At 55.5% G+C, this 27,954-nt stretch overlaps 1 protein-coding gene across 4 annotated transcripts; it reads left to right on the top strand.

Annotated features, from left to right (window-relative positions):
• The first annotated feature begins 1,463 nt into the window (after positions 1 to 1,463).
• Positions 1,464 to 26,721, top strand: LOC311510917 (alpha-1,6-mannosyl-glycoprotein 4-beta-N-acetylglucosaminyltransferase-like). 4 transcript variants are annotated; one of them, XM_084611030.1, is made up of 5 exons: positions 1,464 to 1,662; positions 3,283 to 3,492; positions 18,117 to 18,280; positions 19,003 to 19,150; positions 24,442 to 26,721. In XM_084611030.1, the coding sequence occupies exons 3-5, from the start codon at positions 18,179 to 18,181 to the stop codon at positions 25,584 to 25,586; spliced, it is 1,395 nt and encodes a 464-aa protein (XP_084467156.1). In that variant the 5' UTR covers positions 1,464 to 1,662; positions 3,283 to 3,492; positions 18,117 to 18,178; the 3' UTR covers positions 25,587 to 26,721. The 4 variants fall into 4 exon arrangements, with proteins under 4 accessions (XP_084467156.1, XP_084467157.1, XP_084467158.1 ...); XM_084611032.1 differs by lacking the exon at positions 1,464 to 1,662 and adding an exon at positions 2,373 to 2,738; XM_084611031.1 differs by lacking the exon at positions 3,283 to 3,492.
• The last annotated feature ends 1,233 nt before the right edge of the window (positions 26,722 to 27,954 follow it).

Below are 27,954 nucleotides of genomic sequence, written 5' to 3'. Positions count from 1 at the left end.
CCCCCCTGCGGTGTGAATCTACCCCTCAAGCCAAATGCTGGATTGGGGCAGTGATGCCCGCCCAGGACCGTTGGCACAGGGATCCATCTCTGCCTGGGTCCATGCCCTCCGCACTGTTCCTAATGATGGAGCAATTCCAGCTCCATTAATCCAGGGGACTCTTTACCTGCCCTTTTATGACAGGCCTTAATGCGGGTCACCCAGAGGCAGGGGATCTGTGCGGACGTTCAGTGACTCAAATGGAACTGGCAGGTCAGAAGGGTGAGAGCAGCTGGACTCTGGCTCAGGATAGAGCACGCCCAAGGGCACCGCCCTACCGTGCTGCGGGCCGGATTCAGTTCTATCCCAGCAGTGTGAAGGCCTTGTTCAGTGACATGATTCTGCGTTTACACGGCCACAACAGAGCAGGAGCAGGCCCCAAAGCTCTTCTCATGGAAGTGTGTTGTCCCTTTAAGATTGAAATCCACACCAGTGAACATCACTCTCCCCCTCCCTTCGGGTAACCGGAGATGGCTCCATTGTAAAGTAACGCCGATGCCAAACAAGTTTGTTCCACTGCCTTGCCCTAGAAACACACACCGTGTGTCCATCATGGTGCTGGCTCCTGGCTGCTTATGGGTGCCCTGAAAGGGCTGGAGGTTTTATGGCAGTGGAGTCTCCCCTGTTAGAGCTTCGCTCCCTGGCCCTCCAGGTCTGGGGCATTTTTTGGCTTTAAAACGGCAAGAGAAATGCAAAGCCTCCATTTCCGTAGCATCAGGCAGTGCTCAAGAGGGGCCCTCTCACCGACGTGCTTCTAGGCCGTGCCCATTCCTGGGGGGGTTTCCCGAACCCAGCAAAAGGAAAAGCAGCGCTGGGGAGCTGGAAGGGGTTTGTGGGAACCACCTGTTTGCTGGCGGACGAGAGGTGTTTGATTGACGCGGCCGTGCCGTTAGAGTCAGGTGACTCACCTGACACGCTGGGCTCAGGCCACGTCCACACTGCCCCATTTCAGACCCCGCAGTGTGGACAGGGTAGACCCCTGCCAGCGGCAGTTTGCACCCAGTTGCCCTGCCTGCACCAGTGGGCCTGCCGTTTGCTCTGCCCCTACCCACAGATTATAACCCGGGCTTTGTGACTCCTGCAGTCCATCGTGGCATTCATCCTCTGCTGAACCGTGCCCCAGGCTTTCGCAGTTCATTGAACACTGTTGCTAGCCCTGGCCGTGTGGAAGGAGGGCTGCCCCGGGCCAAGATGGCCACCTCGGGGCTCTTCTGTGGCCAGTGTGACCGAAGCCACCTGCTTCCCACAGGAAAGAAGCCCATTCTCCGGGTTCCACAGTTAAGAAATTCCAGGGAGGCAAATCTATGGCATGACCCTCCGGTCAGTCAGGGGGGCCCTGGCCGGGGCTCCTGAGGAGAGATGTTTCCAAGCCCCCGGGGTGGGGTCTCTCCGGGCCGTGAGGAGCAGATACAGCCCCAGGCAGACTACAACGTGCAGCTGTGAAGTACGTTCAGCTGCCACCCTGCACTGAAAGCGGAATCTCTCACACACGCACACACACACACACAAATACTGAATCCAGGAAGTCCCAACCCTCCCAGCGGCTGGGCAAGCGACTGCTCCAGTCCTGAGCACACTGTTCAAAGTCGGACGACCACGGGGACAGTGGCAGAGCCTTTCCGGGTGAGTCAAAGTTTCCAGCAGGAACAGGGCGAAACCGCTGCCCGGCGGTGACAAAACACCACTCCAGGGGCTGGCACTGGGGTGGGTTTAAGCAGCCAGCCACCCTTGCACTCTGATTTCCGGCCTTGGTGGGGACAGGGCAAGGTCACCGCTGAGCAGCCGTAGCTGCAGCGGGCGGGTGGGAGGAGGGGTTGTCGGTCTGCAACCCCACAGGGAAGGTGCTGCGGGGAGTGGGGAGGAGAGCTGGCGGCCCAGGGCCCCTCCGTTTGTCTAGGACTTGGTGGGTGACGGGCGGGGGGAGATTGTCCCCTGGCTTTTGTCTGAAGTGAGCCTCACTAGGTGGGAACGGGAAGCTGCCTCGTATTTGTGTTTGGCCTTTCGGGGGCAGAGTTTTTAAGCGCACTCAGGTCCCGTGTAGGCACCAAACTCTGATTGTCCAAGGAGCAGCGCAGCAGGTGGATGTTGGCAACTCACTGGACAATTTGGCCCCAGTTGTGGTGCTGAGCCACCTTGAAAGTCTGTCCTTACAGGGGGCGGGCCAGGCATTGTGCCCCTGGCCCAGTGCTTGGAGCAGCCTGCCACAGGGAGGGGTGACAGCACGGCAAGGGGGTTATTTTCCTTATTTTCCTCACGGCGTCAGGTACGGGGTGTCGAGGGGTGACCCCGCCTGGCCGAAGCCCTAGTATAAACACTGTTAGACCAGTCTATGCTGAGTATACACACAGGCTACAGTGAGTATACACACAGGCTATACCGAGTATGCTAGGGGGACTGGAATAAGCTAGCCCATACACGCGGTTTGCTGGTCTCGGCTGTGTCTGCATGAGAAAGACTTTGCCCCTGGAGTGTACCAGCAAAGCACCCCTCCGGTGGAGCTGGCCTCTGAAGGCGAGGGAGCAGGGCAGCCATCCCAGGCTGGTTTCCAGCCCGTGTCACCGTCACACCCGCCTCAGCATTTTCAAGTCCCTGGGGGCCATCAGGGGAGGCTGGCCCCAGCTGAGCTCCTGGGAAGGCTGCTATCTTGGCTGACGCACCAGGGACTGAACCGGGGCCCTCCAGCGCCAGGAGCGTAGCCGGTAAGGCTATGTACACGCCACCGCTTACTGCGGTATAACCTGTGGCTCGGGGGGTGAATAGGCCACCCCTCCCCCGCCCCGAGCAACGCAAGTTACAGCTCCCTAAGCCAGTGCGACGTCGGCCGGCTGGAGTAAGGAAGTGACGGGCGAGCTCTCCCCCGTCCGCTTCGAGCCTGCAGTAGCAGCTGCATGGGTGTAAGCTCGGCCACGTGCCACCACCTCAGAACGGAGCTAAGGAGTCCAGCCTCCCTTGGCAGAGGCTATAGCAGCCTCGGTCCTGTGGATCAGCACCCAGGGGCACCCCCGTAACACACACTCACCCGTGGGTTCCCCTCCGCCCTGCTGGCAGCTGCCAGCCCAGGGCCAGATCCTGCTGGGGCAGTTACCCACTTAGCCTCGGCTTCCCCACAGCCACGCCTTGCCCCGGGGTCCCTCTCCTCCGGTCCAAGCTGTCCCTCTGCTGAGCAGGCCCTGGCCTTTGCTGGAGTGGGGATGGGACGGCCCAGACCCAGCTGCCTTGCACACAGAGCCCTCTCTCCCCCAGGACTAACCCGGAGAGTGGATCTGTGCACAGCAGCTGCAGTCAGATTCTCCTCCAATGTGAGCCGTGAGCCCCGGCTCGGGGTGGGGCTTGTGCAGGAGGAAAGCAGAGGCACCGGGCACAGGGAAGCGAAAGGGCGAACTAGGAGAATAACACGGGAGCTCCGGCGTTCGGCGGCTTCCTTCCCTGGGGGAGCCGGCTCAGCCAGACGAAGTAAGTCCTTTCCCTCCAGCTGTCCTCCTGGGGGGCTTTCCCGTGGGCACTAGCTAGGAGCCACATGCAGCCAGGCTGTGAAACCATCACCAAGGGAAAGGAAGCACTAGAGAAGGGAGTGGTTCTGGCCCTGCCCGGCCCCCCTGACCTGCTGCCGGGCACAGCCAGGAACATTTTGCCCCCCTTCCCCCCCCCATTTTAAAACAGGCAGGTTCTTACAATAAAAAGTGAATAGGGGACCCCTGGAGCTGCTTAGGGCAGGTCTGTGCTACCGCTTAAGTCGATCTAACTTACCTCGCCCAGGGATGTGAAGCGCCCCCCTCCCCCAGCAATGCAAGTTTCACGCCAGAGTAATTATGCCGATGGGAGACTGGCTGCAGCTGCGCCAGGGAGGGTCGACTGGCCGTTCGTTGGCTCATGCCTCGCGCCGGCCCTGCTGCCAGGGCTTTGACATGGTTTCCCCACTGAGCCATGTGGGGCAAAGCATGGTGCAGCCAAGCCCTGGGTTGGCTGGGGGAGGCTCAGGCAGCAGCAGGGAGATGCTGACGGCGTAACAGTCCTACGCCCCAAGCACCCATCATCCCCTTCCGTGGCGACGCCCGTGGGTGATCTCCCCCCTCAGCCCGCCAGGGAGCAGGGCAATCCCCCCTCCCTGCTCCTCTGTACGCCCACCTGGGGAGGAGACGCAGGAGCCAGGCCTCGCAGCACACTCAGCCCTGAGGGAGCAACGCAGCCCTGACCATGCAGCCCTGGCTGGTCTTTAATGACATCTTTCAGGGGGGCCGGAGTGGGGCAACGGCCAGCCCTGTGCACCTGCCCCCTCTCTCCTCGCTTGGGGCCTGGGCTTGGGAGAGGTTGATGCTGCGCCATCCCGCGGCTTGATGGCTGACTCAGACCCTGATCTGACCTGCAGTCAACTCTTGGTTATAAGACAGGTTTCAGAGGAGCAGCCGTGTTAGTCTGTATCCGCAAAAAGAACAGGAGGACGTGTGGCACATTAGAGACTAACCAATGTATTTGAGCATCAGCTTTCGTGAGCTACAGCTCGCTTCATCGGATGCATTCAGTGGATGAAGTGAGCTGTAGCTCACGAAAGCTGATGCTCCAATAAATTGGTTCGTCTCTAAGGTGCCAAACGTCCTCCTTTTCTTTTTGGTTATAAGAGAGGCACCACCAGCCATTTACAAGCTGCTCAGCGTGGAGGGAGGGGATTGGTCGGGTTCTACCCCCCAATCATTCCCCTGGTCCCTTGTTGCCCTGGCACAGGCCTATTTCCCTGTGTCTTTCAAGGTGTGTTTCTTTCCCCTGTTGCCGTGAAAGAGCCACACACGGACACAACAGGACCAGGGGACAGTCTAGGACAACAAGGGGTGAAAACTGAGGCAGACTTGACCCAGAGGGTTGCTAAAAAACCCTTCGGACAGAGCACTCTTTGGGTCAGAGGCATGATTGGTGACACCCAGGTACATGGTGTCCCTTTACATTAGCTGAGCCCGCCCGCCCTTCCCATTTTGGGAGTGAACACCCCAACCTTTGCTCTCCCCTGCCCCCCATGGAGGGGGCCCCTGCCTAATCCCACTGCCTCACGCTCCTCCCCCATCCCAGCTGTTAATCACAGTGCGATTCTCTCGCCAGCACCGCTGTCTCCTGCATCCCCCTCTGTTAGGCCGGAAGCTCTTCAGGGCAGGGAGCGTCTGTACTCTGTGACTTGCCGAACTCCCACGCTTTCATCACGAGTCCCCTGTCATGCCAGGCCCCTTGGGAGAGCGTCAGCAGCAGGAATTGAACTGGTGGCCTCCAGCTCTAAACCTAGGAGTTGCTGCTAAGAATCCGGCTGTGGGCTCTGGCTGTACACACCCCACCTAGCAAGGGCTACGGGTTACACGCACAATATTTGGCGGTGTTCTTAACGCCTCAGCTCATGAGGTCGTGTGATTAGGAGGGTGATAGGGTGGGACTCTCCACTCTGGCACCTCCTGCCAGCTGTCGTGGGAATTAGCACTTCTCGCCAGGCTTCCCCCTTCTGGCGATGCCTCACCACTGTCACTTCTGCGCTGGGACCCCCGTCACTCCCAGGACCGCGACGTTCTCTTCAGTGACACAGTCCTCCGGCTGTGCTGTATTCTGTGCTCCCCCTTTTCGGGGGAATGTCACAGTCCCTTAGTCCAGCCACTTCCTCAGTGGCAAGTGAGGGTGCGGGGGGGACCCGGGCCCACCCACTACTCTGGGTCCCATCCCAGGGACCCTGTAGATGGCTGCTGCTTGCAGCACCCCCTCCAACTCCAGTAGATTTCCCTGGGCCACTTCCCTGTGGCCTCTTTGCCCTTGTCTCAGGGCCTCGGCCTACAGCCTGCCAGGAGCTGCCTTGAGCTCCCTACGTCTCTCCCTGCAACACTGCTCTATCTAGGGTGCTTGCTCCCTTCAGCCTGCCAGGCAGTCTATCCTCCTCAGGCTCCAGGGAGTGACTGAAGCTGCCCTGTGTTCAGCAGCCCTTCTTATATGGGCCAGCCTGGCCCTGATTGGCTACTCTTCGCAGCCCTTCTCTGATTGGCCACCTCCTGCACAGCCTCCCAAGGGCTCTATTAACCCCTTAGAGCCCAGTGTGGGGCAAGCGCCCCATCACAGAGACTCTCAGCTTCTCCTTTCAAAGAAAAGTAAGTTTCTAGCCCTCCCAGTTGTGTTGATAAGGCCCCAAAAGGTGACCCCTGAACCCAAAAGCACCTAAAACATATCAGGCTGGATCTAAAAATCCTGTGGTTTTTTTTTTTTAAGCCAAGCTCACCATTTTTCTGGGGACGTGGCTCGTAGTTTTGAAGGCTTGGGGCTAACACCGCACTAACAATGGGAGCCAGGGGCTGCCTTCTCTTCCGGTGTGCACACTCGCTCGAGGCCCGACAAGAAGTACCGATGCTGGGGTTAGGCCGTGCCTGCCCCATTGACATCACTCCCAGGCGCTATTCATGTCTAACATAGAATCATAGACTCATAGAATATCAGGGTTGGAAGGGACCTCAGGAGGTCATCTAGTCCAACCCCCTGCTCAAAGCAGGACCAACTCCCCAGATCCCTAAATGGCCCCCTCAAGGATTGAACTCACAACCCTGGGTTTAGCAGGCCAATGCTCAAACCACTGAGCTATCCCTCCCCCCCTCCTGCACCCCAACCAGGGTTAGGGTGCAGGAGGGGGGGAGGGGTGCAGGGGGGAGGGACAGCTCAGTGCAGTTAGGGGTGCAGGGGATAGTTAGGGGTGCAGGCTCTGTGAAGGGGCTCAGGGTTGGGGAGGGGGTTGGGGTGCATGAGGGGGTGTGGGCTCTGCAAGGGAGTTTGGGTGCAGGGGGGGCCCAGGACTGGAGCAGGGGGTTGGGGTGCGGGAGGGGGTTCGGGGTGCATGCTCCAGGAGGGAGCCTGCCTTAGCCCCGCTGCGCGCCGCTGGTGAAGGAAGGCAGGAGCTGCTCAGTTTGCCGGGGACTGAGCCCCATCCGGCCTGACTTCCTGCTCTGCTCTGGTGCAGCAGCCTCCTTTACAAAGGCAGCAAGGAAGTGGGAGGGAGCGGAGTCTGTGGGATTTCCTCCTGCTCGCTGTGGGGGTGGCAGCCGCAGCCAGCTCGAGGTACGTTACCGGCTGGGAGCCCTGGCAAATACCCACCTGCAATTCCCTCCCAAGCCCTGCTGCCCCAGAAATCCTCCTGCTTACCTGCTTCCCCAGCCCCTCTGCAGTGGTGCTTACTCCTAGCCCTGGCATGCAAGGCCCCAGGCAGCCCCACTCCTGCCTTTCTCTAGCTCCACACTTCTCTCCACCCATCCGGCATGATGGCCCCAGGCTCGTCCCAGCTCACCCTGGCATCAGCACCTCTTCCCTGACCTGCTCTCAGGTGCCTTCTGCCTCTCAAATGCCCTTTCCCTGTAAGCCCTTCTCTTCTGCTGCCCCCTGCCAAAAGACAGGAAATGATCCGTCATCTGACTGTCTCCAAGCTAACCTTCCTGTCCCATCCTTTGGTATTTTCTCTTCTTTCATCCGTGCATTGCCTATTCAAAGAGTGAGTTCCTTGTCGAAGGGTCCTTGTCTCCATCCCTGTCTGTTGAGTGCCTGGGACTCCGCACTAATCATGGGAGCCAGGGGATGCCTTCTCTTCCGGCCTGCACACACCGCTCGCTGCTGTGGCCCGCTCCTGCACGAGCCTTGCTAGCTGCGGTGCTCTTCCACTGCTGAACTCTCCGCTTCCCCTGGGAGGTGGAGCAGGCTGCATCGGATGGATGGATAGGGAAGCCTGAGGCAGAGAGGTTAGGGGGACTCGCTCAAGGCTCGATAACCATCCCCGAGGCCTTTGCTTATTACAGACCATCTGGCTGCTAGCACAACCCTGCGCAAGGGAGCGGCTCTCATGGTGGCCTTACTCCCTTGTCCCCCCTGCTGATTGCTGGTGGATCAGGTCTCTTCATCAGACTGGTCGGGTTTAAGACCCACATTCTCACAGGTAGGTATGCGCCCAAATCCTATTGCTTTCAATGGGATTTCGGTGCCTAAATACTTTTGAGAATGTGGGCCTAAAGGTCTCCACTGCGACAGGAGAGGTGGACACGAGTCTTGCTGCGGGTTACGCTGTTTTATCTCTGGTGTCCCCTCCCCACGCAGCCTCGCCAGCTAGGGAATCGGTTCCTCGCAGCCAGTTTGCTGGGCGTGGGCCCAGCGCGTGTGAACAGCACAGCAGATCCGTGAAAGCAGACACAGCCGTCTAGAAATGGGAAAAAACCCAACACTAATGCCACATTCTGGCTGCCCAGTGAGCATCCCAGTAAGCTAAGAAGGGAGGAAGTTAGGGTTCCAACACTGAAAGGTTACCTCAGCCATTCCATGCACCCAGGAGAATTTATTGTTTTAGGAGACATACAGGATTTGACAGCATGTTTGCGGGGGGAGGGATAGCTCAGAGGTTTGAGCATTGGCCTGCTAAACCCAGGGTTGTGAGTTCAATCCTTGAGGGGGCCATTTAGGGATCTAGGGCAAAAATTGGGGATTGGTCCTGCTTTGAGCAGGGGGTTGGACTAGGTGACCTCCTGAGGGCCCTTCCAACCCTGATATTCTATGAGTCTATGAAGTCCCCGCAGGCTCTGGTGACACCCTGTCACATTTGTCTGCTCCTGTAAACGGCTCGGTATGCCTGGCGCTCGCCACGTCACCTGTCCACTCCCCAGGTGCTGGGTACCGTTAGCGGGCAGGCACCTGGCCAGAGGGCTCAGCGGACACAGGATTCTCTTTGAGAGCCAGGTCCTACCCGTTGATCTGCATCGGAACCAGGCCTCCCGAAGGGTGTTTGTGTAACCAGGCGGGCCAGGCCTGGCTGTCCGTGGTGCGGCAGGGAATCCCAGAGTCCGTTGCCCTGCATGCTGCCGGTGCTGCTCTGAGTGCCCGGCTGCCAGGCGCTCTGTCCCCTGCTGAGGCACTATGGGATAGCTGCCTGCGTTTCCCTGCAATGCGTCAATCCGAACGCAGCCAGGCAGCGTTGTAGGTCCAGGTGCACGGATTGAACCGACGCAGGGCTGAGCTGTGGGAAAGTGTCGGGCTCCTGTCGCCAGGCCGACTGAGAGAGCTGCGGCCTGGTTACAAAAGCAAAGTGCGACGGAATGCTTGTCTACACGGGGAAATGGACTGGCCTAGCCCTAGGGGAAAAATTATTCTGTTATAGATGGGCGGGTCAGTTTCCCTGTGTCGTCAAGCCCTTGTAGTGCACAAGTGCCGTATGCACAAAGACTCAATTGTGGAGTTAATGACCCAGCAACGCTCATTAGCTATTGTGCTCATTTAAGCGCCTTAAAGCCCGGAAACGTCAGCTCACCCATAAGCTGCACCGACAGGCTGCGTATGCAGGGGGAGTGACCCCTGGTGTGGGTTCTTGCCTTAGAGTTCTCAATCCATCCGCAAACCCTGTTGTGATAGGGGAGTTACGGATGCTTAGCAGCACTTTGTACCCTTCCAGAGCAGGCAAGTTGGCAGCCAAAGTCCATCTGAGGATCAGAAAAAATAACTTGGCCACACAAGATAATGCACCAAGCCAGGCCATTATAAGCTCCCGGCCTGGTCTCCGCGCTTTGTGCTGCGTCCCCCACCCTGCTCTCCCTGCTGCGTGTCTGCGTTATGCACCAGGCCCGAATTTTAAAAGCAGGACATTTCAGGGCAACTGTATCTCCGGACTCCTTTGATCAAACGACCCCGGGGTGGCCCCACCGAGCTGAACTAGCCTCTGATCCGGCATTCCAGATTTCACTCTTCCTGTGCATTTCAGAGCACTTTGAAACGTTGCCTTTGCAAAGGAACGCTGCCCCAGCCTGCGTCGCTCAGCCCGCTCCTGCTGGCATGCTGGAGCTGTTGCACTCATGTGCACCCCTCGGACAACCAGACCCAAAGGCTCCTCACGGCTGACCCACGGGGTTTTGACAGCCAGCTGAGATGAGGGGCAGCGCAGCAATAGAAGCTGTGTGTGAGTACTCCCTCTAGGTTTCCCCTAGCTCTGGCAAAAAAAGGGTAGTCAGAACCAGCAGATTTTAAAACGAGATCACAGCGTGGGGGCGGAATCTCGAGAACCCCCGTACCAAATGCCCCCAATTTCCAGTGCTAACGCTCTCTGGGCTCACCGCTGGCCCAGCAGTTCTCTGGCCAATTTGACGACGTGTGCGGATTTTAGTGCACTTAAAAAAATCGTCTCTCCACAGAAGGCTCGGTGCAACCTTACTGATGGTGCTGCAAGATCATCCCATAATAACATTACTGGCCCCCCCCTTTTACCAGAGTCTGTTGACCTCAAGTACCCCGTGACCTGGCTTCTCTTCGCCATGGTCTCAATCAGTAAAGCCCAAGCTAGGGCGGCTGCTTTGCGGGGCTGGATTCCAGAATTAGCCCAGAAATTCAGTGACCAAGGTGAGAAAATGAAGCCAGACCTTTTTATTTTAAATCCCCAAGTTAATCAGTAAGGCAACAATCAACTTGCATTGTGCTACTTCACTAGGGTGACCAGACAGCAAGGCTGAAAAATCGGGACAGGGGTTGGGGGTAAAAGGAGCCTATATAAGACAAAGCCCCCAATAGCGGGACTGTCCCTATACAATCGGGACCGCTGGTCACCCTAGAAGTCACCGAAATCAAGGTTACCACTGCCCTGAGTCACAGCTTTAACCCCTGGTACTCCCCAGTGGGACTTTGGGCGCTCTGCTAGACAACCAGGCAAAGCACTTGTGATCTATGCATGAGTGACCGAAGACTGTTCGGTCATGGAAGGGCCTGAGCCGCCTTACTCTTGGGCGCTGATGGAAGTTGTTTTCTTTGTTTTTAACAATTTATTTTGGAAGCGCTGACAATGTGACTTACAAATCCTTGCCGGGTAAATATCAGAAACAAAACAACCCTGACAGCAGTTAGTGGTTGTGGAAAGCAGGGGTGGCCAACCTGAGCCGGAGAAGGAGCCAGAATTTACCAATGTACGTTGCCAAAGAGCCACAGGAATACATCAGCAGCCCCCCATCCGCTCCCCCTCCTCCAGCCCTCAGTGCCTCCCACCGGCAGCCCTGCCAATCAGTGCCTCCCCCTCCCTCCCCACGCCTCCTGCAATCAGCTGTTTCATGTGTGCAGGGGGGGGGAGGAGGGGGAGGAGTGAGGGCATGGCAGGCTCAGGGGAAGGGGCAGGGGCCTTGGGGAAGGGAGTGAAGAGGGGGCAGGCAGGGGGTTGAGCAGTGAGCACCCCCCGGCCCATTGGAAAGCTAGCGTCTGGAGCTCCAGCCCCAGAGCCACCGGTTGGCCACCCCGGTGGAAAGAGACATTATGTAGGAATACAGGCAGTAGATCTCTCCAGAGAAGATGTGAAAATTGTTAAAAGGCCCAAGCCGAGCATTGTGTCTTGTGACCGCGGGGCTGCAGGGGTTGGAGACACAGCATTGGTTGTGTGAGTTTAACTCTCCTGCTGTCGGTCAGGTTTCACATACCCGGACCTTTCTGTGTATTGTGAGCCCGACTTCAAAGTCTGCTGAAGTTTTTCCACTGACCTTAATGGGTCAGGCCCTAAATTCCCTAGATTATTTTTTTTTTTTTGTACATGCGTAAAAGGAAAAGTCCCTGGGCAAAACCCTAGTCCCACTAATGTCCATGGGCTTTTCGCCTCGGTCTGCAGTGGATGCAAGATTCATCCCTCATCGGCGGGGGTGAGACGCGCCCTCCAGGTTCTTTGTTGCAGAGAGCCTGGATGTGTGCAGAAGTCAATGGGAATGAAGAGGAGCCTGCTGAGTGGCTTTCGCTCGGGACAGCTGCTAGCTATGGGGATCCGTTCTCACTGAAAGACACCAGTGGGACTAAAGGTGCCGGCCGCCATCAGGAGCCATTACTGGGCTGGAAATGGGAGCGTCTAAGCTGGGAAACCACTCCAGTGGCGAACCCAAATACCCAGAGGAACTGGTCCTTATGCATCCTGAAGCTCCTGCTTTCTCTTTGGGGCCTGAGATGTACTGTCTGGCTCCTGGAGGGTGTCTACAAGGTAATCAGAGATGTGGCGGCAGCAGAGGGGTGATGGTACCAGGGGGGTGTCGGCAGACACAACCGGAGGGGTGACGGCAGTAGAGGGGTGACGGCAGACACAATCAGAAGGGTGACAGCAGACACAATCAGAAGGGTGACGGCAGTAGAGGGGTGATGGCAGACACAATCAGAGGGGTGACGGCACCAGAGGGGTGACGGCAGACACAACCGGAGGGGTGACGGCAGACACAATCAGAGGGGTGACGGCACCAGAGGGGTGACGGCAGACACAACCGGAGGGGTGACGGCAGTAGAGGGGTGATGGCAGACACAATCAGAGGGGTGACGGCAGACACAATCGGAGGGGTGACAGCAGCAGAGGGGTGACAGCAGACACAACCGGAGAGGTGACAGCAGCAGAGGGGTGATGGCAGACACAACCAGAGGGGTGATGGCAGTAGAGGGGTGACAGCAGACACAATCAGAAGGGTGACGGCAGGCACAACCAGAGGGGTGACGGCAGTAGAGGGGTGACAGCAGACACAACCAGAGGGGTGACGGCAGGCACAATCAGAGGGGTGACAGCAGCAGTGGGGTGACGGCAGACACAACCGGAGGGGTGACAGCAGCAGAGGGGTGACAGCAGACACAACCGGAGGGGTGACAGCAGACGCAACCGGAGGGGTGACAGCAGACATACCCAAGCTAGCTTTGCACTAGCTCGCTCCAATAACAATAGCAGTGAAGTCGCAGCAGCACGTGCTGCACCAGTAACCATCCTCCCTGGGACCCTGGCTGTGGACTCAGCCCGTGCTGCCCCAGCTTCACGGCTGTCGGCACTCCTGCTAGTGAGAGCAAAGCTAGCTCGGGTCTGTGCACACTGGAAGAACTCTTGCAGTGGGAGCGCTGGGAGAGCTTTCCTTGGGTGTGTGTGTATTAAATAAAAATAGTCGCTAGGTCTTTCCCTCCGCAGATCCCAAAGCATTCCAGAAAGGAAGAGCAGGATCATTATCCCCATTTTACAGATGGGGAAACTGAGGCACGGAGTGACGATATGATTTGCCCAGGGTCACCCAGCAGGCCAATGAATTTCTAGGAATTAATTAATAACTAGAACTAGGAATTAAACTCAGGTTTCCCCAAGTCTCAGTCCAGTGCTCTGGCCACTGCTGACACAAACAAGCCAATGAACTTTAAACCATCTGAGTAAAAATACCTTCCATTCCTGTCTCTACAGACTTCACTTCTTTGGTACCCATGATGTCACAACCCCGCCAACTCCTCCGTCACCTAGAATGTCTTCCAGGGTAGACCAGGCCAGAATTCCTAATGGTAAAACCCTGTCTCACTCCATCAAGGTCATCCTCTCCAACCTTCCTGTGCCTCGGTTTCTCCCCTGCCCCCACAGAGGATAGTCCTCCTGGGAGAGCTCATTCCCTAATGCTCTAAGTGCTATGGACTATTTCAGCCTGGCACTGGAGCAGATGCCAGCGGGCAGGGCTGAGAACATAATGCAAGAAGCTTTTCCTGCCCAGACCTTTCAATAATATATGAACATCGTGTAACATCATCACACTCCCTTTCATCAGTCCAGAGCTGTGAAGGAGGTAGAATCGGGGATCCTGGAGTGCAGAGAAGAGCCCCAGTTAGCCCTGCAGACCTCATCAAAGTCTCATTGTGTGTCCCCTAGCTAGGCCTGGCCCTCTAGGAGAGCGTGGTTTTGTTGATACAGGGAATTCCTTGGCGGGGTGGGGGTGGAGAGGGGATGTTTGTAAAAGAGGCTTGTTTGAGACACCTGGCTTGTTAGCTGGACCTGAATTTCAGGTTCCCATCCTCGTCTTTGTCCTGACTGTCTGCATGTTCCTGGCCTCCACTGGAAGGGAAGTTACTTGGCCAGAGAGCGGAAAGCAAGGCAGGTTTGATACTCCTTCCTCTTGCATGCAGATGTCCTGGTGCAATGTCTAGGTTCCGTAACCAGAGGACAGCCTGTGGATCAAGGGAGGCCAGGAATTGCAAACTGCCCTCCAGATATGGGATTGGGCAGGCTTCCACCACAGGAGTTATCGTCTGCAACGCTGCCCACACAGTCCCTGCGTGGAGAGGAAACCAGGGCAGAGGCAGTTTGTGGAGCCTGGCCCAGGATCTGTGATTAAGTGGACAAGGAGGCAGGTGCGGCAGCTGACTCCTGAATTTACTTAGTGCATTGGACTCTTTCCCACCGCCGCGTCCTCTCTGTGAGAACGTCGTTTTCAGCACTTTGTCAGTGTGTGGTAACGGGCCAGCTGCGTTCTTGTGCAGGAGTGCATGAGCAAAGGGGTGTTGAGAGCTCCGCTGTGGGGTCGCACCTCGGTCCACAGGAGTGGGATCCCTCCCCTGAATATGGGCAGCCGGTTGTTTCCTGTCTGAAAACAGGGTGCCAGTCAACCGGAGATGTCATGGTTGGTTTCCTCTGGCACAGCTCTCCAGTCAGGCTTAAAAGGACTGGCATCTTGTTAAAGGTCTCGATTCTTCTCCAGTGAGTAGCTGAACTTAAGGCCAATATTTGTGAAATGGGGCAGCTATTGTGGGCACCAGCTTTGAGTCCCCTTGACCTGATTTCCAGAGGTGCGGAGCACCCGCAGATCATGGACTAGTGGGGCAGTTACAGGCGATGTAGGTAGGGGAGGTGCTTGGAGTTCTGTCTTTTGGGCCATTCTGCAAGAACCGGATGAGACTCTCTTGCACTTAAGTCCTGTGCTGGGGTGGGCACCTGTATGGACTTTCAAGCCCAGCATTTTGTGAGGCCCTGGTATCCTTTTTGCAGTTATCGCAGGATTGCAATAACATCACTATAGGTCCCCCAGGCCTCCAGCTCTGGAGAGCTCCCCTCTCATTGCAGGAGTCCTGGGCTGGAGGTAGGACCCCGACGACTGAGCCAACCATGTCTTATAAACTTGCACCCCCAGATCAGCTCAAAGCAGTGGGATCAACACCCACCTCCCCTCCCCTCCTGCTCTCCCCACACACGTATACCAGTTTCCCTTCTCCCCTGCCCATCCTACTGGGTAGATCTGGACAGCATGATTCAGGATTAGTGGTAATTCTCTGCCCTTATTTTTCAGAACTGAACATTCACGTCTGCAGAGACTGGCACAGGGAATCTTCTCCCTCTGAGATGCCCTCAAAGAATTGCCCTTTCCCAAGATGGCAGCTTTCTCCCATTGCACTCAACCATATTGCCTCCAAGGCAGGCCATAGACAGAGGACAATGGCAGACAGTGGCTGTTTTGGCAACGGGCAGTTTTTAGTGAGTTGTTTTAAAGACATCCCACCTTGATTTAAGAAATTGTCAATGATGAGGAATCCACCACGACCCGTTGGTAAATTGTTCCGATGGTTAATTGCTGTCATGGTTAACAATTTACACGTTTTCTGCAGTCTGAAATCCTACATATTTCTTTTCAAAAACTACCCTTTGCACCGGATCTGCTCAGGATTCATCTCCCTGTCAATTTTTGCCTAGATAGACAATGACTAAGCTGAGGGGGGGGAAAAAACAACCAAACCTGATGCCAAATGCTAACTTTCTAAAGGCCCACTTTTAAATCCGTTTCCACTCCTAAACTACTAGATTGATTTGTAAATTCTTTCAGAATTTGGCTTACGCTCCGAGTGAGTGCTGTAATTTAGAGGGTTGATGCTGTGTTCTCTGGACATAATGAACAAGCTGAGTCCTTGCTTTAAGAACACAATTCACTCAGCTTTAACTATGGACGCCATGACGGGCGCTTCCAGAACTCTTTAGATAGGTGTCACAGCATGCCTGGCCCCTTTAAGGGGAGATGGACCCAGTCCACCTGGGACTAATAAGTCCGCAGGCTGTGGGGCCAGGGCATCAGGTGATAGCTTGAAAAGCATCTGGTCTTTATAAAGGCCAGCAAGAGCTCGGTGCAGAGTGGCTGGTACCCTGATGCTGGCAGGAATTGCTGTGGTCAGGGAAAGAACCCAGCTGGCTCCCTGGTTCACAGGGTGGGAGCGACAGCTGCAGGAAGTAGAAAGGTTCCTGTGGGAGGCCCTGGCTCTGCGCACTGGCTGAGGGAAGAGCTTGGAGGAGCTGGTGCCGGGCAGGGGCAGAACAGGCTCTGGTGTGGTATCCGTCCTTCCTGGGCTGGTGAGGTGTGTCGCGATACCTGGGTGAGTGAGCTCCATGCTGTCGGGGTTTCGCGGCTATTGCTTTCAAGCTAGCTGGGGTATGTCCGCATGAGCTGCAGTCGCCCCTCTGACTGCGGGATAGCCGTTCCTACTGAGGGGGGGCTATTCCTGTGCCAATCGGATCAGGCCCAGGGAGGCGTGTGCATCAAGCAAACCGAATGATGCGGCAGTGAGACTGCTTGCCCACATCTCACACGGGTGGTACCCAAGGCCCGTGGAGGCAGTTTCCTTCATCCCATCACACACGTCTCTGCCTCGGTAGCAGCCAGCAGGTATTAGAAAGGGCAGGGTGAAGGGCTGTAATGTGTTTCGAGGGCATCTGCATCATTGCCAGAACAATTCCATAACATTTATAATAAGTGACTTAGCCAGTGTTGACTGGGGGCCCTGCCCATCCTCCCAAGGCAAAAGGGAAGCTAGAGAGGACTAATAAACCCTCCTGCTACCCACTAGCACATGACTGGGGTCAGGGCAAAACTTCTGTGGGCAGGTTTGTCCGTAATTGCTCCTTAGGGGATTTCTTGCACCTTCCTCTGTCGGAGCCGGTGGTAGGAGCGCCAGGAGCCCGGGCTGGCTGGATTCATGTACTGAGCAGTTTGGGGTTCCTATTTACTGGTGGCCATCAAGTGTTGTGAGCAAGACCCCGCCATTCATATCCTTTAACCCCCGGAGACTGGGTCCAGCACCTGGTGCGTCCAAGCGCTCGTACCTGGGCTGGGATTTGAAGCCAGCTCAAGTGGTCAGAGGGGAGCTGAGACGCACTGGAACAGGCCCTGGGCTCCGCGTAGCGTGCGTGACAGGGAACAAAACTCAGTCTACTCTTGTGCAGCTGCCTCTCCTTGGCCCGAACCTGCCCGAGCTTTTCATGCCAGACTCCTGCTGCAGGTCGCAGGCTGCACCTGAGGGTGCTGGGTGCTGATAGCACAAGTCACCCCCCGGCTCTGAAATTCCAGGTATCACTTGAGAAGAGAGCCAAGGGACGACAAAAGCCAGATCATCAAAGGCTTTAGAGTGCAAAACAAACATTGCGTAGGGCACCTGGGAAGCCAGGAGGTCAGAGCCACCCCAGGGTGTGCTCCTTTCACCCGTGTCTGCAGGCATGTTCTGCAGTAGCTGATGTTTCCTCGTGACCTTCAGGTGCAGCCCCCTAGACAAGTCGCTTTACTTATCTGGCGGAGCCCAGGAGCGGCTGTGCACCGTACACATGGATCTGTGCCTGCAGATCTTCCAGCGCTCAGGGCCGTGATCGGATCTGGCAGTGGAACTGCCCCAGAGCTCTCATGGACCAGGGTTTGTGGGACATCTCACCATTGGAGTTGTGGGGGGGAGGAGAGAGAGCCTCCCCCTTCAAATATGCTCGAGACCAGTGGGTGGGGCACCCATCTGCCCTGAGTGCTGTTTATATGCTCAGGTACTTGGCAGCCCTCCTCCCCCAGCCCAAGGAGGCAGTCAAGTATTCGCCTCCGATGAAGTGAGCTGTTGCACGATGCTCAAAATGGTTCGTCTCTGAGGTGCCACAAGTCCTCTTGTTCTTTTTGCGGATACAGACTAACACGGCTGCCCCTCTGAAACCAAGTATTCACCTGTCCATTTGACAAATTAGTCAAGGGAGCTCATGTCAGGTGGCAGAACTGAATATGGCAGATCTGAAGTTTATCCAGGAATTCAGCCTGTTTGTGGCGGTTTCTTCCTGGCCCCTGCAGAGCCAGCAAACACCCCCAGCTCCCCGCCGGGCCCCTCGCCCTCAGAGCTGGCCTGTGCCACGCAGCTCCAGGCTCGTCATGGGAGCTGGTGAGAGCCGCTTGGGACCCCGGCTCTCTGCGCCATGAGAGCCGAGGCGCTGGCTGGCTGCTCGGCAGCCCTCCCTGCCCTGCTCCCCGAGCAGGCCGCGCTGCTCCGAACCGTGCCCCTCATGCGCTCTCACCTCTCCCCCGAAGGAGCCCGGCTGAAACTGGCAACGCCCCCAGGAGCCAGCCCCTGCCCGTGGAGCCCAGCTGCCATGAGATGCTTCCCAAAGCGCTTGCTCGCCACTGCCCTGATGCTCCTGGCTCTGCTCCTGTTCTTCAGCACCCGCCTGCAGTGCCCGGAGGACCCACTGGTGGTGAGTACCAGGCTGGGCTGGGCGGAGACTTCGCCTCTGCCTGCCCCTCTGCTCCCAAACTGCTGTGCCAGCATCCCTTCCCCTCCCCTGCCCCAGGGCTGCCCTCCCCTCACTCTTGGGTCTGGGCTCCCCTGGCCCTGCCCCAGGCTGCCCCGCATCCCTTCCCCGTCCCGCCCCTTGCCCTGCCTCACAGACTGCCCCACATCCCCAGCCCCCACTCTGGGTCTGGGCTCCCCTGGCCCTGCCCCAGGCTGCCCCGCATCCCTTCCCCGTCCCGCCCCTTGCCCTGCCTCACAGACTGCCCCACATCCCCAGCCCCCACTCTGGGTCTGTGCTCCCCTGGCCCTGCACCAGGCTGCCCCGCATCCCTTCCCTGTCCCTCCCCTTGCCCTGCCCCATGGGCTTTCCCGCATCCCCTCCCCTCACTCTGGGGTCCACACTCCCCTCTCCTAACCCCACCTCCTGTCCCTGAATTGGGGGCTTCCTGGCCTCTCCTCCCTTGCCGCACTCAGGTGGAGAAGTCTGAGCAGGGGGAGGGCATGACTGGCGGGTGGGCGATGGCGCAGGGCTGCTAGGGGGTGCTGATCTCCAGCTCTAGCCCTCCTGAGCAAAGGGGGCTCTGGGCTGGAATGGACGCCCCGTGGCGGACGAGGTGTATCTGCCACTGGCCTGCCTTGGGGTGTGCTAACGGCAGCTAATGCTGGCTCTGCTCCGGCTCCCAGGAGGAGGTGAAACGCTGGGCCCAGGAAACGGTTCTGCAGCCACTCCAACCCGACGGGAACCTGCGCAGCTCCCAGGAGCTGTGGAACGCCTCTGCCTCCAGGAACGTCTCCTATCTCTACCTCGCCGGCTCCCCCCCCTCCAGGAAGAGTGAGTATCCCAGGACCGGCCTGCTTTAGCCTCCAGCGTTCTCTGCCAGCCGCTGGATCTGGAGAGAGACGGTCCAGAGCTGTGGTTATCAACGTTTTTGATACCAGGGGGTCTGACTTGCTGCCTTCCTAAACTGTGTCAGGGAGATCTCGGGGACTGGCGAGAAACGCTGGGTTAGAGGCACCGCCATAGCAGAGTGGCTGCTGGGAAGCAGGCTGACCGATTTCTGTAACTGGCGCAGATGCAGACCGGGGGATATCTGGCTTGGCAGCAGCACGGCTGAGAAGGATCTGGGAGCTGTGGTGGATCACAACCTCCGCATGAGTCAGCGATGCCATGCTGTTGCAAAACAAGCAGATGCAATTTTAGGTTGCATTGAGAGAGAATACCGCTCTACTCGGCACTGGTTAGGCCTCAGCTGGAGTTCGGAGTCCAGTTTTGGTCACCGATGTCTAGAAAGGATGTAGAGAAACTGGAAAGGATCCAGAGGCGAGTGACAAAGATGATCAGAGGGATAGATCCCAAGCCCTACGAGCAAAGGCTGAAGGAACTGGCTATGTTTAGTTTGGAAAAGAGGAGATTAAGGGGGGACATGATAGCGGTTTCAGATACTTGAAAGGCTGCCATAAAAAAGATGGAGAAAGGTTGTTCTCTCTGGCCACAGAGGGCAGGACAAGAGGCGATGGGATCAAACTACAGCAGAGCAGATTTAGATTAAACCTCAGGAAAAACTTCCTATCGGTCAGAACAGCAGGACAATGGGACAGACGCCTCTGGAGCTTGTGGAAGCTCCTTCACTGGAGGCTTTCGGAAGGAGGCTGGAGCCGTCTGTCTGGGATGGGTTAGACACCACAAGTCCTGCATCGTGGCAGGGGGCTGGACCCTTGTGGTCCCTTCTAAATCTGTGTTCTATGAGTCTGTGCCTGTGTTCGGGTGCTGGGCTTGGCTGGCTTGCCTGTGGCGAGGCTCGCCCGTTTGAGAGGTCTGGGAGCGGTTACTCAGAAGAATGGTGTGGGCTTTACCTGAGTTAACATCCTAGTGAAGACAAGGCAGGTTGTAGCTGTCACGTTAGTCTGCAGGTCAAGTTAAAGGCTAGGCTCCCCCATAGCCTCTATCTGTTATCTCCTCTGAAAGCTACAAGCTGCCACACCCTCACGAGGTTCTAGCAAACACACAGCTGAGTCTCTCCAGAGCGGCGGGAGACATTTATCACTGAGGAGCTATTCACGCCCACGGGAGAGAGCCCAAAACAGAAACAGTGGGCTGTGGCTTTCCCTCTGCTGCAAATGGGAGCATGTGACCCCCTGCCCCCGGGGCCGAGACAAACCACAGGGCAGACTCACGTAGGGTGCAAAAGTCCACCAGAGTGTAATGAGGCATTTCCCCACCCTGCCAAAGTCTCACTGGGACTCACAGGCCTGTGAATTATTGCTTTGCTTTACTGCTTTACTTCCAAAAACAAACTCCATGATCCTGCGCCCGGCCCACCTTCTGCCCCCTAGAGCTCTGACACCCAGTCAGCCGTCTCTGCAGAGGCTCTGGGCTGATCCTTTCCTTAGGAAGCAAAAGATAAAAGGTCTGTTCTCCTCTTTGGACAGCCAGCCACCTGCTGAGCTGTCCACTTCCCTTTTTAACTGCCCATTTGTTCATTACCTGGCAGCGATGCAGGCCTGAGTGGGCCCACAGCAGCCCCATAACCCTTGCCGGCTCAGTGTGGGGTTAGTGTCCCCCATCCCAGCCAGGAAGGGAGTTTCCCCTTGGCATAGATGGCATGACACTGTCACTCAATGGGCAAAAAGATCTGGCACAAGACATACAGATTCCTTCTAGCTCTGTTTGTGCAACTCTTGGTACCCCACTCCTGCTCAGCCTTAGGGAAGGGGACCGGCAGAAGAGAGAGGAGACCCTGTCCTGACTTGTGTGTTCATAGAGGGTTTTCTGGGAGCAGTCAAATTCTCACTTGCAACAGTTTGGAGGTGCAGTGGGAGTGGTTGGGTCATCTGGGGTCAGGAGAGATGGCAGCTATTCCACTCTGATTAAACAACACAGGCTTGGAGCTTTTCACTGAGAAAGATTAGGTAGGACACAAAGGGGAAATTAACAAGAGAACATGATGAATAAGCTAAGGGCTGGTACACACACACACACACAGTTCTCCTGAAATTACCAGCATCATTAAACAATTCACATTTACCATTGTGCTAGCTGCTACACAAAGAATTTGTAAGATATGCTTCCTGACTCCTAGAGCCTACCATTGAAATACACAAGACAGACACAAAGTTGGGGAAAGGAAGTGTCATCCGTCCCCCCCGTTTTACAGTCAGGGAACTGAAGCCTGGAGAAATGAAGGGTCAGATTTTCAAGACCTCTCAGCACACTGGGCAATGAGCATTTTGTAAAGATCTGGCTCTTATTGAGGTGCCTAAATAGAAGCTGAGCTTTGTTGAGAACGTGCTCCTAAGTGACACGTCCAACATAGCGCAGGAAATGTGTGTCACAGCCAGGAACGAATCCAAATCTCCTGAGTTCCAGCCAAGTGCTGTCGCTCTCAAGACCCACAAGAAAGAGGACCCCAAAAATGCCCCCATGGCTGAACAGAGTAAAAGGGGTGGGGGGAGACAAGGACACGTCTTTTAAAAATTGGAAGTCAAATCCTACCGAGGAAAATGGAAAGGAGCATGAACTCTGGCCAGTCCAGTGTAAAAGTCTAGTTAGGCAGCCCAAAAATAATTTGAAGAGCAACTAGCAAAAGACACAAAAACTAACAGCACCTTTTAAAAGTACATCAGGAGCAGGAAGCTGCCAAACAAGCTGTGGGGCCACTGGACCATCGAGGTGCTAAAGGAGCACTCAAGGCAGATAAGGCCATTGCAGGGAAGCTAAATGAATTCTTTAAAATGGTCTTCAGTGCTGAGGATGTGAGGGAGGTTCGCAAACCTGAGCCATTCTTTTTAGGTGACAAATTTGAGGAACTGTCCCAGATTGGGGTGTCAATCGAGGCGGTTTTGGAACAAATTGATAAACTAAACAGTAATAAGTCACCAGGGCCAGATGGGATTCACCCAAGAGTTCTGGAGGAACGCAAATGTGAAATTGCAGAACTACTAACTGTAGTCTGTAACCTCTCATTTAAATCAGCCTCTGCACCAGATGACTGGAAGATAGCTAATGTAACGCCGATTTATTTTAATTTTTTTTAACAAGGCTGCAGAGGCAATCCTGGCAATTACAGATTGGTAAGCCTAACTTCAGTACCAGGCAAATTGGTTAGAACTATAGTAAAGAACAGAATTACCAGATACATAGATGAACATTATTTGTTTGGTAAGAATCAACACAGCTTTTATAAAGGGAAATCATGCCTCACCAATCTATTAGAATTCTTTGACGGGATCAACAAATATGTGGACAAGGGTGATCCAGTACTTAGATTTTCAGAAAGCCTTTGACAAAGTCCCTCACCAAAGGCTTGTAAGCAAAGTAAGCAGTCATGGCATAAGGGGGAAGATTCTCCCATAAATCAGTAACTGGTTAAAAGATAGGAAACAAAGGGCAGGAATAAATGATCAGTTTTCAGAATGGAGAAGGGCATATAGCAGGGTCCCCCAAGGATCTGAACAGGGACCAATGTGGTTCAACATATTCATAAATGATCTGGAAAAAGGGGTAAACAGTGAGGTGGCAAAGTCTGACACAGAATTACTCAAGATAGTTAAGTCCACAGCAGACTAACTGGGTGACTAGGCAACAAAATAGCAGATGAAATTCAATGTTTATAAATGCAAATTAATGGACATTAGAAAGCGTAATCCCAACTATACATACAAAATGGGATCTAATTTTGCTGTTACCACTCAAGGAAGAGATCTTGGAGTCATTGTGGAGAGTTCTCTGAAAACATCCACTCAATGTGCAGCAGCAGTCAAAAAAGCGAACAGAACGTTAGGAACCATACACCAGAAAATATCATGCCACTATATAAAGCCATTGTATACCCACACCTTGAATACTGCATGCAGTTCTGGTCACTCCATCTCAAAAAAGATATATTAGAATTGGAAAAAGTACAGAGAAGGGCAACAAAAACGATTGGGGTGTGGAACAGCTTCCAGATGAGAGATTAAGAAGACTGGCTGTTTAGCTTAGAAACGAGACGGCTAAGGGGGGATATGATAGAGGTGTGTAAAATCATGACTGGTGTGGAGAAAGTGACTAAAGAAGTGTAATGTACCCTTTCACATAACACAAGATCACCTGGTGACATCAATCGGCAGCAGGTTTAAAACAAACAAAAGGAAGTATTTCTTCACGCAACACACAGTCAACCTGTGGGAATCATTGCCAGGGGATGGTGTGAAGGCCAAAAGTATAATTGGGAACAAAAAAGAATTAGGAAAGTTCAATGGCTATTAACATGCTCTGGGTGTCCCTAATGCAACCCCATGCTCTGGGTGTCCCTCAACCTCTCACTGCCTGAAGCTGGGACTGGGCAGCAGGGGATGGATCACTCGATAATTGCCCTGTTCTGTTAACTCCCTCTGAAGCACCTGGCACCAGCGATTGTCGAAAGACAGGCTACGGGGCTAGATGGACCATCACTCTGACCCGGGATGGCCGTTCTTATGTCATTCAGACCTTCTGTAGGCTGCTCGCCTGTCCCCTCACAGCCCAGGCAGGAGGGACCCTACCCCCAGACCCTACCCTCAGGCCCTTTTCTTCGGGCTTCGGCTTTATTTCTGCCACACAATGCTAATGCAGCACATCAATCATCTCTGCCCCTAACCCGGAGTCTCCTGCAGGGACCTGCCTATTTCCTACAAGTTCCTACTCTACAGACTACTTGCCTGGGGGTCAGACCCGGCCCCAGCGCCTCACACAGGAGCCAACTTGCTTCCCGTAGCTCTCCTGCTGGACCCAGGCCTTCCTTCCCTCCTCTTCCCAGTTGAGCCATGCTGGCTTCGATAATGACCGGATCCCTAGTGGATCTATCTCAGGTGGGATGTAGCCGATCCATCATCTGTAAGGCTCGGCACAACTCCCCACAAAGGCCCAGCCACCCTCTGAGACAGTCCTAGAGGCTACAGTAGAGGGCGTCAGCCTGTGCTGAAACACAAGGACCTGCTATTGGCTTCAGATGAAACCAGCTAGGCTCGCACCCTCATGGGGATTTAGGTGCCCAACTCTCCTGGATTTCAAAGGGAGTTAGGCACCTAAATACCATGAAGGTCTGGGCCTTCCTGACGTGTCAGCGGTGCTCATGTCTGTCCTTTCATCTCTCCGCGTTTCAGAGTTCCTCACTGTGGGGCTGTCGTCCGTCAAGCGGAAGCGAGGAAACTACCTCCTGGAGACGCTGAAGTCCATCTTCAGTCAGTCAACCCAGGAGGAGCTGGAGGGGATGGTGGTGGTGGTGCACCTGGCTGACCCGGACTCGGCGTGGAACACCCAGGTGGTGATGGACATTACCGCAAGATTCACTCCCCACCTCCTCCGGGGCCAGCTGCTGGTTATCCATGCCCCTCCGGAGTGCTACCCGCCCCTGGAAGGCCTGAAGAGGAACTACAATGACGCCGAGGATCGAGTGCGGTTCAGATCCAAGCAGAACGTGGACTATGCTTATCTCCTCAGCTTCGCTGCCAACCTTTCCTCCTACTACCTCATGATTGAGGACGACGTGGAGTGCTCCAAGTCCTTCTTCACGGCCATCAGGAAGGCAGTGGCATCCCAGGAAGGCTCCTACTGGGTCATGCTGGAGTTCTCCAAGCTGGGCTACATTGGCAAACTCTACCACTCCAGCGACCTGCCCCAGCTGGCCCAGTTCCTGCTGCTGTTCTACCAGGAAATGCCGTGTGACTGGCTGCTGGGGCACTTCCGCCTGCTGCTCACCCAGAAGAAGGTGATTCGCTTCAAGCCATCCCTCTTCCAGCACATGGGCCTGTATTCCTCCTTCCAAGGGACAGTCAACCAGCTGAAAGACGATGACTTCGAGGCAGATTCCTTGGACCTGCCTGACAACCCCCCGGCTGTGATGTTCACAGACATAGACACCTTTGAGGCCTACCTGCCCAGCAAGGCCTACAGCACGATGCCGGAGTACTTCTGGGGGAAAGCCCCAGCTGCCGGCAGCCACTTCACCATCGTGCTCCACCAGCCTGCCCGTATCTCACGGCTCCAGGTCCACACCGGCTCCAAGGAGCGCCACAGCGACTATCTCCGCGCGGGGGCCGTGGAGCTGGGCAGCCAGCGGCAGGGGAACGGCAAGGGCTGTGCTCTGTACACCCACGTCGGAGCCTTTGAGAAGGGACACTTTGAACGGAGGGGCTTGGAGAACAGCACGGCGGCCGCCGCGGAGTGCGTGCGGATCCTCGTGACAGAGAGTCAGAGCGAATGGCTGATCATCCGCAGCATCAGCATCTGGACCACACCAAACAGCTAACGGGGGTGCAGGGACAGACGCGCTGCTGGTGACCTGCAGGGCAGGGAGCTGGCCTCCCTTCTCAGGGGCGAGCGAGCGGTTTGGGGGTGTCTGGTGCAATGAGGGGCCATGGAGGGTGGTGGCTCTGCCCCCCTCCCCCGGCAATGGCACCCTGCAAGGGAGGCACAGTCAGGGCCGAGTGAGGAAGGAAGATGGGGCAGTGAGGGTCAGGGCAGAGGCACGGCAGGACCCTGGTAGCGTGGCAGGATGGTGCATGAGGGCAAGAAATGGGAGCTAAGGCAGCACATTGATACTCAGGGCAGCCTATGTCGTTGGGCACTAACTGCCAGGTATCGGCGAGCCTGGCCCCCCGCCTGGCCCCACAGAGCTGACTGACTCCTCTGAACTGCTTCCCGTGGGGGCCGTGCAGTCAGAACCAGGCCCAGGTAGGGTGTCCCGCTGGGCCAGACCCCAGGAGCGAGACCTGGAATGGTGCTTGCAGCAGACCGCTGGGGCTCTGGAGAGGTCAGGAGAGCCAGCAGTGCCTGGCTCGGGACAGGTCTACCGGGGAGCTCTAGCCCAGACATGGGCAAAATCAGCACCCCAGCGGGTGAGGTTGCTCCCAGCGGCCACGTGGGAAACCTTGGCTTAGGATCCTACTGCTCACAGCCGACCTGCTCTACCCATGACAGTTTAGAGCTGGGCGTCCAACCTCTCCAGCCTGACGGCCAAAGTGCTGTACCCCGAATGCCAGGGGGCTACACTCATGGTGAGAGGGGCAGGTTATTAATCACATTCATTACAGCAGTGCTAAGGAATCAACCAAAATCGGGGCCTGGTTGTGGTAGGTGCTGTACAAACACAGAGTAGCAGACAATCCCTGCCCTTAAGTGCTTACAATCTAACCAGACAAGACAGCCTCCTTGCCAGCCCCCTCCTCACTCCTGACTTCTTCACAAACCAAACTGAGACGCTAGAAGCAGGGCCTTGTGTGGCCCCTGGCACCATGGGGCCAAATGCAAGGGCAAGAACTCCTCCGTTCTGTGGCAGTGTTCATCTAGTGTATCCACGGTTAGGCTCAAGCCTTAGACAATCGCAAGATTGGCTTTAAAGTCATGAGATTTTTACAAACTTAATAAATATTTGGTTCTTTTCACTGGCCTTCTGGTGTCTGAGCTTTTAGGGTCACGTTTTTAAACTTTTCTCCACCACCGGTGGCGGGGTAGGGGAAAGAACCCTTAATATTTGTTTGAGGTGCAAGCTGAGATTCTCTTATATTCACTTGACTTCAGGAGCTAGACCTTATAAAGAGTATCAGACATCATGACACAATAGAATCGTGGGAATTGGCAACACTGGGTATTCCCAGGACACACCCTTCTTTGCCAGTCCCAAGCACACACAGCTGGCTCCCTGGGCCTTGGCTTCTGTGCTGCTCCATAGACAACCGAGAGGCCAGCCTGCACTTCTGGCCTGCTCCTCCACTCCTTGCCTATATGCTAAACTGAAGCCTGGCAACCCAAACTCGCAGCCAGCTCTCAGAGGCATGTCTACACTGCAGTGTAAGCCGGGGTTAGTGGGACTTGAGTCCATGGACCTTGCGTTTGGGAGTGTCCATGCCCTAGGTTTACAATTTCAGGACACAGGCCCCAGCGTCCACACTGCAGTACTGAAACCGGAGTCAAACCACCCTATCTCAGGCTTCCTAGTGCTGTCGCCAATGTGGCCGCTTTAGCTCCTGGTGCAGTGTGGGAAAACGTGACTGTCCGCCCTGCACGCGGCAGGAAGCTGTTATGGCCCATCGAGTTCCCAACACCTCCTGCCAAGCCGTCTTTTGGGTCTGCACGCTCCCAGCAATCAGAGCCAGCAACCGGGAGGAGTCCCCGGTTGAAGAGCTTCTCTTGCTTGTGCTTTCACTCCTGTTTCAGCAAACGGGCAGAGCATCTCTGAGACACTGGTGGGCAGGGGCATGTGTGGGAATTTCAATTTGACCGCTTTTGGAGGGGCAAGTTGAATACATATACACATTAAACCATATCAACACACGCACCTACCATCTGCATAGAAATAAACAGTGGTACATTCACCATTGCAACGAAAATCCATGCACCGGGGAGCCATCTGAATACAGGTATCCACAGCCTCTTCTGTGTTCACACTGTTGGTTAAGTCAGTCTTTACTGCAAGAATTCACAGTTGCTGAAAACCAATTTCTGTCAGGCTGCTGCAAAGTCTATGAAATTTGCACTTTTTAGCGCTAAAACCGTTTTCTGCAGTTGCAACTGTAACAGGTAACGGTGCCAAAAGCACCAATAGGTCAAATCCGTCAGGATACAAAAGTTCCAGGTCATGTTCTGTACAGACCTTCATGAGTTCCAGAAAAGATATT

This window comes from Lepidochelys olivacea, assembly GCF_965140295.1.
Source record: "Lepidochelys olivacea isolate rLepOli2 genome assembly, chromosome: 21".
NCBI lineage: Eukaryota > Metazoa > Chordata > Testudines > Cheloniidae > Lepidochelys > Lepidochelys olivacea.
The sequence above is the reverse complement of the archived record's forward strand: the minus strand, read 5'-3'. Positions and strand labels throughout refer to the sequence as shown.

What these genes read in the sequence shown, in the direction of transcription:
- LOC311510917 (XM_084611029.1), top strand. Translation starts at nt 11,869, where the DNA reads ATGGGAGCGTCTAAGCTGGGAAACCACTCCAGTGGCGAACCCAAATAC. An exon ending in TCCTGGAGGGTGTCTACAAG is followed by an intron (nt 12,008 to 18,116) that starts GTAATCAGAGAT and finishes TCTCCCCCGAAG; the next exon opens with GAGCCCGGCTGAAACTGGCA. An exon ending in GCCCGGAGGACCCACTGGTG is followed by an intron (nt 18,281 to 19,002) that starts GTGAGTACCAGG and finishes TCCGGCTCCCAG; the next exon opens with GAGGAGGTGAAACGCTGGGC.